The 15368-nt window shown below is 35.7% G+C and overlaps 3 protein-coding genes across 3 annotated transcripts; all 3 read right to left on the bottom strand.

The window, feature by feature from the left end:
• Window positions 1-418: 418 nt before the first annotated feature.
• On the bottom strand, window positions 419-2266 carry LOC121890006 (ladderlectin-like). Its single transcript, XM_042402254.1, has 5 exons — window positions 2206-2266; window positions 2054-2104; window positions 1649-1758; window positions 777-911; window positions 419-538 (listed from the first exon to the last, which is right to left on the bottom strand). The coding sequence occupies exons 1-5, from the start codon at window positions 2264-2266 to the stop codon at window positions 419-421; spliced, it is 477 nt and encodes a 158-aa protein (XP_042258188.1).
• A 3727-nt stretch (window positions 2267-5993) lies between these two features.
• Window positions 5994-7841, bottom strand: LOC121890007 (ladderlectin-like). The gene is made up of 5 exons (XM_042402255.1): window positions 7781-7841; window positions 7629-7679; window positions 7224-7333; window positions 6352-6486; window positions 5994-6113 (listed from the first exon to the last, which is right to left on the bottom strand). The coding sequence occupies exons 1-5, from the start codon at window positions 7839-7841 to the stop codon at window positions 5994-5996; spliced, it is 477 nt and encodes a 158-aa protein (XP_042258189.1).
• A 3726-nt stretch (window positions 7842-11567) lies between these two features.
• Window positions 11568-13415, bottom strand: LOC121890008 (ladderlectin-like). Its single transcript, XM_042402256.1, has 5 exons — window positions 13355-13415; window positions 13203-13253; window positions 12798-12907; window positions 11926-12060; window positions 11568-11687 (listed from the first exon to the last, which is right to left on the bottom strand). Exons 1-5 carry the CDS (start codon window positions 13413-13415, stop codon window positions 11568-11570), a joined length of 477 nt encoding a protein of 158 aa, XP_042258190.1.
• Between the last annotated feature and the right edge of the window lie 1953 nt (window positions 13416-15368).

Raw genomic sequence — 15368 nt, forward strand, 5'->3', positions numbered from 1 at the left:
TATTGCAGAATAACCACACATCATCTGCCAATTCAGCTGGTTCTAAATAAACATCCTGGATTTAACTTCAACATCTCTGGTTGAGTTCTTACTGGACACCGTAGCAGCAGGCCAGTTCCTAGTTAATCAGTTCAAGTAGTATTTTTCAGTACCAAAATTTTTTTTAAATGTATTTTAGGTTTAATTAACTTGAAATTATAAGTTATATAATCTTAAGTTATCAGAGAAACAAGCTGAGCCTATAGAGCCTATGGACACACAGGTTTTCCAGCAACATCATCAATGAAATGTCCATGCAGTCACATTTTTAGTTTTTCATGAAGTCACCTTGTTTTTGTTATGCGTCCTTTCTTGCACCACTTACATAATTACATAATTCTACATAATTACATAATTCTCTCATGCAAAGTAATGTATTTTATGGTTTACCTCCGTAGTTCATCTGAATACAGTCCTGGTTCCAGTAGTCATTAGGCTCTCCTCTGCACCAGTATGAGTAGGCGAAAGGTGTGCCATCACTCCAGAGCCAAACACCCTCCTAGAAGATCGAATGGAAGACAATTGATGCATATAAATAAAGATAACCTAATGTAATCACCACTCTAAATGCCAAAAGGTTTGATATTCTTATTACAAAGTCTATTTACTTGATATTTCCAAAGCTTTTAGCCACATCTCGGGCCTTCCTCAGACAATGGGTGTCAAAGTACAATTTCAAAAGTCAAGAATGAACTTTCAAGCTCATAAGACATCTTTTGTTATTATACGTGACATACCCCATGGCTGTCAGAGCCTCCAATCCATGTCTCAGGAGAGCCATGAGTTCTATCTGATATTATCCTCTTAATCTGGTTGTACTCCCGAGTTCCATGAATCGATGCAAGGTGTGCACCCTTGGACTGGCAGTTTTTCTACAGTGGAGATAAACAGACAACAGAGTAGAAATGTGAATAGGAAGGTGCTGCTAATCTTTCTTTAAAGAATATCCTCAATATCACTGAACACAGAAACACAGGACTCTACTGGTGTTATAACAATACGATAGGTCTATGTTGTAACCACCAGCTTCAATTATTTCAACTCTGTTACTGAGAAATCATGTTTTGTCTCTCATTTTGGTGGACAGCTAAAGATATGACAATACCCATGAGCCTCAGCTGCTGTTGCTATGGAGAAGAAGCCAGTCAGAAGTGAGAATCACTGCGTTAATAAATTTAAAACCCTTTGTTGTCGAAGTTGCAAACAAAAGGTGATGCCATAGTTGCAGAATTCACTCAAAAGTGACCCAGAGAAAAAAAGAGCCGATTTACACTGCAGATTGTAGTTTTGTACCTTCGATTTTCTTTCTTTTTTTTTTTAAAATCAAAGTACCAGATATTATCTAATGCAGCTGTTCATCTTGTCTACTGATGATTCAACTGGAAGAGTCTAATCTGTAGAAATGTTCCAACTGTCAGTCACCTAACATTGTCTATGGGGAGAATGAAGTGGGTGCGCCCAAAATACTTTGCAACTTGATAAAGCTGCCCAGAAAAAATAATAACACGAGTAATAAGAGAACACTAAAGTTAGATGAGGAAGTTACCAAGTGTGCAAGTCAAAGAAAATGTTGAAGTGTTCTTCAGTGAATACAAATCGTCTCGATTACCTCAGCTTGAGCCCAGGTCAAGGTTCGAGGAACGTAGAGGAAACAGCGGCCGTTGTACTCAGTCCATTGGGAGGGACAAGATGTTGACCTCTTGTCAACACGATGCTCCTCTGAACACAAATGGTGGAGAAAAGTGGGACAACATGTTTGAATAGTGATTTTAGAATTTTTGAATAAACATGGATCAAATTTAACCCAGAAAATCATCTATGTACAGAAATATGTATCAGCTGCATAAAAAATATTTCCAATTTTGTATATTCAGGGTCATGTTAAGAAAAACATTTCTGGCTAAAAGAAAGATGTTTGTGGTGTTTTTAATGCTCTCAAATGTAAACATGGGTCAAATTTGATCTGTAAGTGTTCATTCAGCTAATATTAATCTGAATAAATAAATGTATTCACCTTCTTGAATTATTGCCTCTGTCTCGTTGTCTTTCTCTGCTTCTTGAAGAGCTGGACAGTTAAAGACATCAGTTAGAGGTTATTATTAATATTATTATTATTATTTATTGAGGTCTAAAGACAAAAACACACAAATTCAGTCAGATACTCACCAGCAGCTCCAGCCAGAGCCATCATGGAACAAACAAGTACAGACACGGTCAGCAACTTCATGGTGCAGACCTTATATGATGCTTTCCTTCAGTAAGTATAGAGACAGACATGTTAGTGATATTTAAAGCAGATTAACTGTAGTGAATGATGAGAGAGAACCAAATAGAAGAAGAGAGCGTGAAGAGAGAGAAGCAAAGCAAACCTGCTTTTGGGTAATTTTCCTCCGTCTGAGTGTAGATGCTGAACAAGAGAAGGACCAGCTCTTATATACAGAGAATTATCTGTCCATCCATCACATAGTTTGTTTAAAGTAAATATTAGTCTTTTCATCCAGTGCAAACTGGTCCGAAATGGTCATGCCTCCCTGTTTTTCAGTACCATGGCGTAAAGATGACAAAGTGAACTGCAGGTTCACTGTTTGTATTCTGGACAGGATGTAACTAACTGGGTTGCCCAAATACAAATGGAGAGTGAATAAAGTTTAGGTGGGCAGTTAATGACTATTTTCAATAAATCTGCTGATTTTTATTTTAATTGTTTGGTGATATCATCAGATGCCTTGTTTGTCCTAACAACAGTCCAAAACCCAAAATATTCAATTTTCTTATTAGACAAGGAAAAGCAAAAAATTATTAAATTTGAGAAGCTAGAAACATAAAATAATGGCCATTTACTTGAAAATGTACTTACATTATTAATGAATTATCAAAATTGATTGATTGTAATACTTTTTTAATGCAACTAACATCAAATCTTTGGGAGATGATTACAATAATGATAAAGAATCATTTGAATCCATTCTTTGGTTTACTTTGGTACAATATGATGATTTATAAACGGAAAAAAAAAAAAAAAAAATCAAAACATCCAAAACCATACTCAGCATTATAGCTGCCCATTGGCAGGGCATACATTTTTGTAATGATGTAAAGTCAACTTTAAGAAAATGAGTCGATTGAACAAAATGGAATTATATTACCAATACCCAAAATGATCAAAAAATTTAATTGCACTCAAAACAACTGAGTTCCTTCAACAATTCATTGAGTTATGTTAAATTCACAAAAATGAGTGACTCCAACTTTTTTCCAAGATTAAGTTATTTTAAGCTACTTCTTTAATTAAGATTTACTGTTAGGCATTATAGTGGATTGGATGCACTTGGGATTCATAATTAGTTTCGACCCTGAAGTTTTGCAGTTTGTACCTTTGATTGTTTTTTCCATCAAAGTAGCAGATATTATCTAATGCAGTTGTTCATCTTTTCTACTAATGATTCAACTGGAAGAGTTCCATGTCAATCCAATCTGTAGAAATGTTCCAACTCTTAGTGACCTAATGTTGTCTATGGGGAAAATGGACCAGATGCGCCCAAAATAGCTCTTCACACTTTGCAACTTGATAAAGCTGCCCAGGAAAAATAACAATGTGATTAATGAGACGACACTAAAGTTAAATGAGGAAGTTACCAAGTGTGCAAGTCAAAACAAACAGAATAAACAAAGAAAATGTTGAAGTGTACTTCAGTGAATGCAGATCATCCCAATTACCTAACTTGAGCCCAGCTTAAAGCTCAAGGAATGTAGAAGAAACAGCAGCCGTGGTACTTAGTCCAGCCATAGGGACAAGATGTTGACCTCTTGTCAACATGATGCTCCTCTGAACTGAAATGGTGGAGAAAAGTGGGTAACTTCCAGACAGAGTGTGATGCACTTTAACCCTTACATTCTGACAGTAGCTACCCTACAACATTTTTGAATGGTGATTTCTGAATAAACACAGATTAAATTTAACCCAGAACATCCCCTTTGTACAAAATGTGTATCAGTATTAATCTGAATAAATAAATGTATTCACCTTCTTGAATTTTTGCCACTGCCTCGTGCTCTTTCTCTGCTTCTTGAAGAGCTGGACAGTTAAACATGTCAGTTAGAGGTTATTATTATTATTTTTATTATTATTTATTGATGTCAGTCAAAAACACACAAATTCAGTCAGATACTCACCAGCAGCTCCAGCCAGAACCATCATGGAACAAACGAGTACAGATACGATCAGCAACTTCATGGTGGAGATGATGCAGACCTTATATGACGCTTTCCTTCAATAAGTATAGAGACAGACATGTTACACCCTGATGATGTAACTCAGTGCTGACTTTCTGTTTTGACAAGTGGCTTTCTTGTTGGATGGTTTTGGATCTGCCCCACTTTTAATAAGAATCTCTAGAGAAGTGAGTCGGCATTAGATAAATATAAAGGAGCCTGGAGGCTGTTGGCCTCTAATTGGCTCCACAGAGGAGGTTGAAGGGTTAGTCCACCAAAATGACACACAGCTATAACTTCTCACAGTCCTCTAGCTGCATCTATGCATGGAGGTAGTTTTGGATTCATTTCTTGAAGATTTTAGATGGCATCGGAAGTTAATGGAGTTAAGTTTGTGCAACTCAAAAATGAGTGCCCAAATGAACATTGAAACATGTTTTTCTTGCTGTAATCACTCCTCCTGTTCATACTGACCATTACAAGATTCCTTCATAATGCACTTACAATGTAGTGATGGGAGCAAAACCCACAACCATTAATTTGAGCCAAAATGTATTTAAATGTTTATCTGAAGCTAATATGAGGTTATATGCCAATATGTTTCCCTGTTGAGCTGTGGTGGAAGTATAGTAACAAAAACACTGTAATGTTGAAAGATATCTACTGGATTTGACTCATTTGGACACTGAAGCTTCATATTAGCTTCAGATCAACTTTTAAATATATTTTTGTACACAAGGAGGACTGTGGATTTTGTCCTCCATCACTTCCATTGTAAGTGCATTATGAAGGGATCTTCTAATGGTCAGTATGAACAGGAGGAATGATTACAGCAAGAAAAACATGTTTCAATGTTCATTTGAGCTCCTGACTGTTGTTTTAAGACACACTTAAAAAATTGTGAACCTGTCCTTTAAAGAACTTAAACAGCATTGTCTTTGCACTTGTAACTCTTGATAAACCAAAAGGTGACATGCTGTCACTTTAGGGACCATTTTCTTTAATAGAAAGTAGTTCTAATGAAAATTGCTCGCAGTGAGGTCGGTGGAGTAACAGACTTTAGATGCAAGAATATTTTCTTTTTCTTTTCCTTAATCGGTGAATGCCACAAATTATCTTTAATCACTCACACATGTCACTGAAGAACATCTCTGTAAATTTTCAACTCAATTCCTTTTAGGCATGGGGAGTCAGGAATATTATGTATTATGTATATTTCTTACAGATTTTTGAGCTATTGGTAGTTTGCTTATCATTATTTTTAACTATATTTAACATAGTTTGATATACTATACCTCTCATGTGCTTTAAATTTTAATATGTATATTGCAGAATAACCACACATCATCTGCCAATTCAGCTGGTTCTAAATAAACATCCTGGATTTAACTTCAACATCTCTGGTTGAGTTCTTACTGGACACAGTAGCAGCAGGCCAGTTCCTAGTTAATCAGTTCAAGTAGTATTTTTCAGTACCAAAATTTTTTTTAAATGTATTTTAGGTTTAATTAACTTGAAATTATAAGTTATATAATCTTAAGTTATCAGAGAAACAAGCTGAGCCTATAGAGCCTATGGACACACAGGTTTTCCAGCAACATCATCAATGAAATGTCCATGCAGTCACATTTTTAGTTTTTCATGAAGTCACCTTGTTTTTGTTATGCGTCCTTTCTTGCACCACTTACATAATTACATAATTCTACATAATTACATAATTCTCTCATGCAAAGTAATGTATTTTATGGTTTACCTCCGTAGTTCATCTGAATACAGTCCTGGTTCCAGTAGTCATTAGGCTCTCCTCTGCACCAGTATGAGTAGGCGAAAGGTGTGCCATCACTCCAGAGCCAAACACCCTCCTAGAAGATCGAATGGAAGACAATTGATGCATATAAATAAAGATAACCTAATGTAATCACCACTCTAAATGCCAAAAGGTTTGATATTCTTATTACAAAGTCTATTTACTTGATATTTCCAAAGCTTTTAGCCACATCTCGGGCCTTCCTCAGACAATGGGTGTCAAAGTACAATTTCAAAAGTCAAGAATGAACTTTCAAGCTCATAAGACATCTTTTGTTATTATACGTGACATACCCCATGGCTGTCAGAGCCTCCAATCCATGTCTCAGGAGAGCCATGAGTTCTATCTGATATTATCCTCTTAATCTGGTTGTACTCCCGAGTTCCATGAATCGATGCAAGGTGTGCACCCTTGGACTGGCAGTTTTTCTACAGTGGAGATAAACAGACAACAGAGTAGAAATGTGAATAGGAAGGTGCTGCTAATCTTTCTTTAAAGAATATCCTCAATATCACTGAACACAGAAACACAGGACTCTACTGGTGTTATAACAATACGATAGGTCTATGTTGTAACCACCAGCTTCAATTATTTCAACTCTGTTACTGAGAAATCATGTTTTGTCTCTCATTTTGGTGGACAGCTAAAGATATGACAATACCCATGAGCCTCAGCTGCTGTTGCTATGGAGAAGAAGCCAGTCAGAAGTGAGAATCACTGCGTTAATAAATTTAAAACCCTTTGTTGTCGAAGTTGCAAACAAAAGGTGATGCCATAGTTGCAGAATTCACTCAAAAGTGACCCAGAGAAAAAAAGAGCCGATTTACACTGCAGATTGTAGTTTTGTACCTTCGATTTTCTTTCTTTTTTTTTTTAAAATCAAAGTACCAGATATTATCTAATGCAGCTGTTCATCTTGTCTACTGATGATTCAACTGGAAGAGTCTAATCTGTAGAAATGTTCCAACTGTCAGTCACCTAACATTGTCTATGGGGAGAATGAAGTGGGTGCGCCCAAAATACTTTGCAACTTGATAAAGCTGCCCAGAAAAAATAATAACACGAGTAATAAGAGAACACTAAAGTTAGATGAGGAAGTTACCAAGTGTGCAAGTCAAAGAAAATGTTGAAGTGTTCTTCAGTGAATACAAATCGTCTCGATTACCTCAGCTTGAGCCCAGGTCAAGGTTCGAGGAACGTAGAGGAAACAGCGGCCGTTGTACTCAGTCCATTGGGAGGGACAAGATGTTGACCTCTTGTCAACACGATGCTCCTCTGAACACAAATGGTGGAGAAAAGTGGGACAACATGTTTGAATAGTGATTTTAGAATTTTTGAATAAACATGGATCAAATTTAACCCAGAAAATCATCTATGTACAGAAATATGTATCAGCTGCATAAAAAATATTTCCAATTTTGTATATTCAGGGTCATGTTAAGAAAAACATTTCTGGCTAAAAGAAAGATGTTTGTGGTGTTTTTAATGCTCTCAAATGTAAACATGGGTCAAATTTGATCTGTAAGTGTTCATTCAGCTAATATTAATCTGAATAAATAAATGTATTCACCTTCTTGAATTATTGCCTCTGTCTCGTTGTCTTTCTCTGCTTCTTGAAGAGCTGGACAGTTAAAGACATCAGTTAGAGGTTATTATTAATATTATTATTATTATTTATTGAGGTCTAAAGACAAAAACACACAAATTCAGTCAGATACTCACCAGCAGCTCCAGCCAGAGCCATCATGGAACAAACAAGTACAGACACGGTCAGCAACTTCATGGTGCAGACCTTATATGATGCTTTCCTTCAGTAAGTATAGAGACAGACATGTTAGTGATATTTAAAGCAGATTAACTGTAGTGAATGATGAGAGAGAACCAAATAGAAGAAGAGAGCGTGAAGAGAGAGAAGCAAAGCAAACCTGCTTTTGGGTAATTTTCCTCCGTCTGAGTGTAGATGCTGAACAAGAGAAGGACCAGCTCTTATATACAGAGAATTATCTGTCCATCCATCACATAGTTTGTTTAAAGTAAATATTAGTCTTTTCATCCAGTGCAAACTGGTCCGAAATGGTCATGCCTCCCTGTTTTTCAGTACCATGGCGTAAAGATGACAAAGTGAACTGCAGGTTCACTGTTTGTATTCTGGACAGGATGTAACTAACTGGGTTGCCCAAATACAAATGGAGAGTGAATAAAGTTTAGGTGGGCAGTTAATGACTATTTTCAATAAATCTGCTGATTTTTATTTTAATTGTTTGGTGATATCATCAGATGCCTTGTTTGTCCTAACAACAGTCCAAAACCCAAAATATTCAATTTTCTTATTAGACAAGGAAAAGCAAAAAATTATTAAATTTGAGAAGCTAGAAACATAAAATAATGGCCATTTACTTGAAAATGTACTTACATTATTAATGAATTATCAAAATTGATTGATTGTAATACTTTTTTAATGCAACTAACATCAAATCTTTGGGAGATGATTACAATAATGATAAAGAATCATTTGAATCCATTCTTTGGTTTACTTTGGTACAATATGATGATTTATAAACTGAAAAAAAAAAAAAAAAATCAAAACATCCAAAACCATACTCAGCATTATAGCTGCCCATTGGCAGGGCATACATTTTTGTAATGATGTAAAGTCAACTTTAAGAAAATGAGTCGATTGAACAAAATGGAATTATATTACCAATACCCAAAATGATCAAAAAATTTAATTGCACTCAAAACAACTGAGTTCCTTCAACAATTCATTGAGTTATGTTAAATTCACAAAAATGAGTGACTCCAACTTTTTTCCAAGATTAAGTTATTTTAAGCTACTTCTTTAATTAAGATTTACTGTTAGGCATTATAGTGGATTGGATGCACTTGGGATTCATAATTAGTTTCGACCCTGAAGTTTTGCAGTTTGTACCTTTGATTGTTTTTTCCATCAAAGTAGCAGATATTATCTAATGCAGTTGTTCATCTTTTCTACTAATGATTCAACTGGAAGAGTTCCATGTCAATCCAATCTGTAGAAATGTTCCAACTCTTAGTGACCTAATGTTGTCTATGGGGAAAATGGACCAGATGCGCCCAAAATAGCTCTTCACACTTTGCAACTTGATAAAGCTGCCCAGGAAAAATAACAATGTGATTAATGAGACGACACTAAAGTTAAATGAGGAAGTTACCAAGTGTGCAAGTCAAAACAAACAGAATAAACAAAGAAAATGTTGAAGTGTACTTCAGTGAATGCAGATCATCCCAATTACCTAACTTGAGCCCAGCTTAAAGCTCAAGGAATGTAGAAGAAACAGCAGCCGTGGTACTTAGTCCAGCCATAGGGACAAGATGTTGACCTCTTGTCAACATGATGCTCCTCTGAACTGAAATGGTGGAGAAAAGTGGGTAACTTCCAGACAGAGTGTGATGCACTTTAACCCTTACATTCTGACAGTAGCTACCCTACAACATTTTTGAATGGTGATTTCTGAATAAACACAGATTAAATTTAACCCAGAACATCCCCTTTGTACAAAATGTGTATCAGTATTAATCTGAATAAATAAATGTATTCACCTTCTTGAATTTTTGCCACTGCCTCGTGCTCTTTCTCTGCTTCTTGAAGAGCTGGACAGTTAAACATGTCAGTTAGAGGTTATTATTATTATTTTTATTATTATTTATTGATGTCAGTCAAAAACACACAAATTCAGTCAGATACTCACCAGCAGCTCCAGCCAGAACCATCATGGAACAAACGAGTACAGATACGATCAGCAACTTCATGGTGGAGATGATGCAGACCTTATATGACGCTTTCCTTCAATAAGTATAGAGACAGACATGTTACACCCTGATGATGTAACTCAGTGCTGACTTTCTGTTTTGACAAGTGGCTTTCTTGTTGGATGGTTTTGGATCTGCCCCACTTTTAATAAGAATCTCTAGAGAAGTGAGTCGGCATTAGATAAATATAAAGGAGCCTGGAGGCTGTTGGCCTCTAATTGGCTCCACAGAGGAGGTTGAAGGGTTAGTCCACCAAAATGACACACAGCTATAACTTCTCACAGTCCTCTAGCTGCATCTATGCATGGAGGTAGTTTTGGATTCATTTCTTGAAGATTTTAGATGGCATCGGAAGTTAATGGAGTTAAGTTTGTGCAACTCAAAAATGAGTGCCCAAATGAACATTGAAACATGTTTTTCTTGCTGTAATCACTCCTCCTGTTCATACTGACCATTACAAGATTCCTTCATAATGCACTTACAATGTAGTGATGGGAGCAAAACCCACAACCATTAATTTGAGCCAAAATGTATTTAAATGTTTATCTGAAGCTAATATGAGGTTATATGCCAATATGTTTCCCTGTTGAGCTGTGGTGGAAGTATAGTAACAAAAACACTGTAATGTTGAAAGATATCTACTGGATTTGACTCATTTGGACACTGAAGCTTCATATTAGCTTCAGATCAACTTTTAAATATATTTTTGTACACAAGGAGGACTGTGGATTTTGTCCTCCATCACTTCCATTGTAAGTGCATTATGAAGGGATCTTCTAATGGTCAGTATGAACAGGAGGAATGATTACAGCAAGAAAAACATGTTTCAATGTTCATTTGAGCTCCTGACTGTTGTTTTAAGACACACTTAAAAAATTGTGAACCTGTCCTTTAAAGAACTTAAACAGCATTGTCTTTGCACTTGTAACTCTTGATAAACCAAAAGGTGACATGCTGTCACTTTAGGGACCATTTTCTTTAATAGAAAGTAGTTCTAATGAAAATTGCTCGCAGTGAGGTCGGTGGAGTAACAGACTTTAGATGCAAGAATATTTTCTTTTTCTTTTCCTTAATCGGTGAATGCCACAAATTATCTTTAATCACTCACACATGTCACTGAAGAACATCTCTGTAAATTTTCAACTCAATTCCTTTTAGGCATGGGGAGTCAGGAATATTATGTATTATGTATATTTCTTACAGATTTTTGAGCTATTGGTAGTTTGCTTATCATTATTTTTAACTATATTTAACATAGTTTGATATACTATACCTCTCATGTGCTTTAAATTTTAATATGTATATTGCAGAATAACCACACATCATCTGCCAATTCAGCTGGTTCTAAATAAACATCCTGGATTTAACTTCAACATCTCTGGTTGAGTTCTTACTGGACACCGTAGCAGCAGGCCAGTTCCTAGTTAATCAGTTCAAGTAGTATTTTTCAGTACCAAAATTTTTTTTAAATGTATTTTAGGTTTAATTAACTTGAAATTATAAGTTATATAATCTTAAGTTATCAGAGAAACAAGCTGAGCCTATAGAGCCTATGGACACACAGGTTTTCCAGCAACATCATCAATGAAATGTCCATGCAGTCACATTTTTAGTTTTTCATGAAGTCACCTTGTTTTTGTTATGCGTCCTTTCTTGCACCACTTACATAATTACATAATTCTACATAATTACATAATTCTCTCATGCAAAGTAATGTATTTTATGGTTTACCTCCGTAGTTCATCTGAATACAGTCCTGGTTCCAGTAGTCATTAGGCTCTCCTCTGCACCAGTATGAGTAGGCGAAAGGTGTGCCATCACTCCAGAGCCAAACACCCTCCTAGAAGATCGAATGGAAGACAATTGATGCATATAAATAAAGATAACCTAATGTAATCACCACTCTAAATGCCAAAAGGTTTGATATTCTTATTACAAAGTCTATTTACTTGATATTTCCAAAGCTTTTAGCCACATCTCGGGCCTTCCTCAGACAATGGGTGTCAAAGTACAATTTCAAAAGTCAAGAATGAACTTTCAAGCTCATAAGACATCTTTTGTTATTATACGTGACATACCCCATGGCTGTCAGAGCCTCCAATCCATGTCTCAGGAGAGCCATGAGTTCTATCTGATATTATCCTCTTAATCTGGTTGTACTCCCGAGTTCCATGAATCGATGCAAGGTGTGCACCCTTGGACTGGCAGTTTTTCTACAGTGGAGATAAACAGACAACAGAGTAGAAATGTGAATAGGAAGGTGCTGCTAATCTTTCTTTAAAGAATATCCTCAATATCACTGAACACAGAAACACAGGACTCTACTGGTGTTATAACAATACGATAGGTCTATGTTGTAACCACCAGCTTCAATTATTTCAACTCTGTTACTGAGAAATCATGTTTTGTCTCTCATTTTGGTGGACAGCTAAAGATATGACAATACCCATGAGCCTCAGCTGCTGTTGCTATGGAGAAGAAGCCAGTCAGAAGTGAGAATCACTGCGTTAATAAATTTAAAACCCTTTGTTGTCGAAGTTGCAAACAAAAGGTGATGCCATAGTTGCAGAATTCACTCAAAAGTGACCCAGAGAAAAAAAGAGCCGATTTACACTGCAGATTGTAGTTTTGTACCTTCGATTTTCTTTCTTTTTTTTTTTAAAATCAAAGTACCAGATATTATCTAATGCAGCTGTTCATCTTGTCTACTGATGATTCAACTGGAAGAGTCTAATCTGTAGAAATGTTCCAACTGTCAGTCACCTAACATTGTCTATGGGGAGAATGAAGTGGGTGCGCCCAAAATACTTTGCAACTTGATAAAGCTGCCCAGAAAAAATAATAACACGAGTAATAAGAGAACACTAAAGTTAGATGAGGAAGTTACCAAGTGTGCAAGTCAAAGAAAATGTTGAAGTGTTCTTCAGTGAATACAAATCGTCTCGATTACCTCAGCTTGAGCCCAGGTCAAGGTTCGAGGAACGTAGAGGAAACAGCGGCCGTTGTACTCAGTCCATTGGGAGGGACAAGATGTTGACCTCTTGTCAACACGATGCTCCTCTGAACACAAATGGTGGAGAAAAGTGGGACAACATGTTTGAATAGTGATTTTAGAATTTTTGAATAAACATGGATCAAATTTAACCCAGAAAATCATCTATGTACAGAAATATGTATCAGCTGCATAAAAAATATTTCCAATTTTGTATATTCAGGGTCATGTTAAGAAAAACATTTCTGGCTAAAAGAAAGATGTTTGTGGTGTTTTTAATGCTCTCAAATGTAAACATGGGTCAAATTTGATCTGTAAGTGTTCATTCAGCTAATATTAATCTGAATAAATAAATGTATTCACCTTCTTGAATTATTGCCTCTGTCTCGTTGTCTTTCTCTGCTTCTTGAAGAGCTGGACAGTTAAAGACATCAGTTAGAGGTTATTATTAATATTATTATTATTATTTATTGAGGTCTAAAGACAAAAACACACAAATTCAGTCAGATACTCACCAGCAGCTCCAGCCAGAGCCATCATGGAACAAACAAGTACAGACACGGTCAGCAACTTCATGGTGCAGACCTTATATGATGCTTTCCTTCAGTAAGTATAGAGACAGACATGTTAGTGATATTTAAAGCAGATTAACTGTAGTGAATGATGAGAGAGAACCAAATAGAAGAAGAGAGCGTGAAGAGAGAGAAGCAAAGCAAACCTGCTTTTGGGTAATTTTCCTCCGTCTGAGTGTAGATGCTGAACAAGAGAAGGACCAGCTCTTATATACAGAGAATTATCTGTCCATCCATCACATAGTTTGTTTAAAGTAAATATTAGTCTTTTCATCCAGTGCAAACTGGTCCGAAATGGTCATGCCTCCCTGTTTTTCAGTACCATGGCGTAAAGATGACAAAGTGAACTGCAGGTTCACTGTTTGTATTCTGGACAGGATGTAACTAACTGGGTTGCCCAAATACAAATGGAGAGTGAATAAAGTTTAGGTGGGCAGTTAATGACTATTTTCAATAAATCTGCTGATTTTTATTTTAATTGTTTGGTGATATCATCAGATGCCTTGTTTGTCCTAACAACAGTCCAAAACCCAAAATATTCAATTTTCTTATTAGACAAGGAAAAGCAAAAAATTATAAAATTTGAGAAGCTAGAAACATAAAATAATGGCCATTTACTTGAAAATGTACTTACATTATTAATGAATTATCAAAATTGATTGATTGTAATACTTTTTTAATGCAACTAACATCAAATCTTTGGGAAATGATTACAATAATGATAAAGAATCATTTGAATCCATTCTTTGGTTTACTTTGGTACAATATGATGATTTATAAACTGAAAAAAAAAACAAAAATCAAAACATCCAAAACCATACTCAGCATTATAGCTGCCCATTGGCAGGGCATACATTTTTGTAATGATGTAAAGTCAACTTTAAGAAAATGAGTTGATTGAACAAAATGGAATTATATTACCAATACCCAAAATGCTCCAAAAATTTAAGTGCACTCAAAACAACTGAGTTCCTTCAACAATTCATTGAGTTATGTTAAATTCACGAAAATGAGTGACTCCAACTTTTTTCCAAGATTAAGTTATTTTAAGCTACTTCTTTAATTAAGATTTACTGTTAGGCATTATAGTGGATTGGATGCACTTGGGAGTCATAATTATTTTCGACCTTGAAGTTTTGCAGTTTTGTACCTTTGATTTTTTTTTCATCAAAGTATCAGATATTATTTAAGATTATTTTAGATATATTATCTTTTCTACTAATGATTCAACTGGAAGAGTTTCATATTGATCCAATCTGTGGAAATGTTCCAACTCTTAGTGACTTAATGTTGTCTATGGGGAAAATGGACCAGATGCGCCAAAAATAGCTATCCACACTTTGCAACTTGATAAAGCTGCCCAGAAAAAATAACAATGTGATTAATGAGATGACACTAAAGTTAGATGAGGAAGTTACCAAGTGTGCAAGTCAAAACAAACAGAATAAACAAAGAAAATGTTGAAGTGTTCTTCAGTGAATGCAGATCATCCCAATTACCTAACTTGAGCCCAGCTTAAAGCTCAAGGAACGTAGAGGAAACAGCAGCCGTGGTACTTAGTCCAGCCATAGGGAAAATATGTTGACCTCTTGTCAACATGATGCTCCTCTGAACTGAAATGGTGGAGAAAAGTGGGTAACTTCCAGACAGAGTGTGATGCACTTTAACCCTTACATTCTGACAGTAGCTACCCTACAACATTTTTGAATGGTGATTTCTGAATAAACACAGATTAAATTTAACCCAGAACATCCCCTTTGTACAAAATGTGTATCAATATTAATCTGAATAAATAAATATATTCACCTTCTTGAATTTTTGCCACTGCCTTGTGCTCTTTCTCTGCTTCTTGAAGAGCTGGACAGTTAAACATGTCAGTTAGAGGTTATTATTATTATTTTTATTATTATTTATTGATGTCAGTCAAAAACACACAAATTCAGTCAGATACTCACCA

Source organism: Thunnus maccoyii, chromosome 22 (genome assembly GCF_910596095.1).
Source record: "Thunnus maccoyii chromosome 22, fThuMac1.1, whole genome shotgun sequence".
Classification (NCBI taxonomy): Eukaryota; Metazoa; Chordata; class Actinopteri; order Scombriformes; family Scombridae; genus Thunnus; species Thunnus maccoyii.

Coding starts and splice junctions, on each gene's coding strand:
- LOC121890006 (XM_042402254.1), bottom strand. CDS start 2,266: ATGAAGTTGCTGACCGTGTCTGTACTTGTTTGTTCCATGATGGCTCTG. Junction 2,105..2,205: donor GGCTCTGGCTGGAGCTGCTG/GTGAGTATCTGA, acceptor TTAACTGTCCAG/CTCTTCAAGAAGCAGAGAAA. Junction 539..776: donor GAGGCTCTGACAGCCATGGG/GTATGTCACGTA, acceptor TCGATCTTCTAG/GAGGGTGTTTGGCTCTGGAG.
- LOC121890008 (XM_042402256.1), bottom strand. CDS start 13,415: ATGAAGTTGCTGACCGTGTCTGTACTTGTTTGTTCCATGATGGCTCTG. Junction 13,254..13,354: donor GGCTCTGGCTGGAGCTGCTG/GTGAGTATCTGA, acceptor TTAACTGTCCAG/CTCTTCAAGAAGCAGAGAAA. Junction 11,688..11,925: donor GAGGCTCTGACAGCCATGGG/GTATGTCACGTA, acceptor TCGATCTTCTAG/GAGGGTGTTTGGCTCTGGAG.
- LOC121890007 (XM_042402255.1), bottom strand. CDS start 7,841: ATGAAGTTGCTGACCGTGTCTGTACTTGTTTGTTCCATGATGGCTCTG. Junction 7,680..7,780: donor GGCTCTGGCTGGAGCTGCTG/GTGAGTATCTGA, acceptor TTAACTGTCCAG/CTCTTCAAGAAGCAGAGAAA. Junction 6,114..6,351: donor GAGGCTCTGACAGCCATGGG/GTATGTCACGTA, acceptor TCGATCTTCTAG/GAGGGTGTTTGGCTCTGGAG.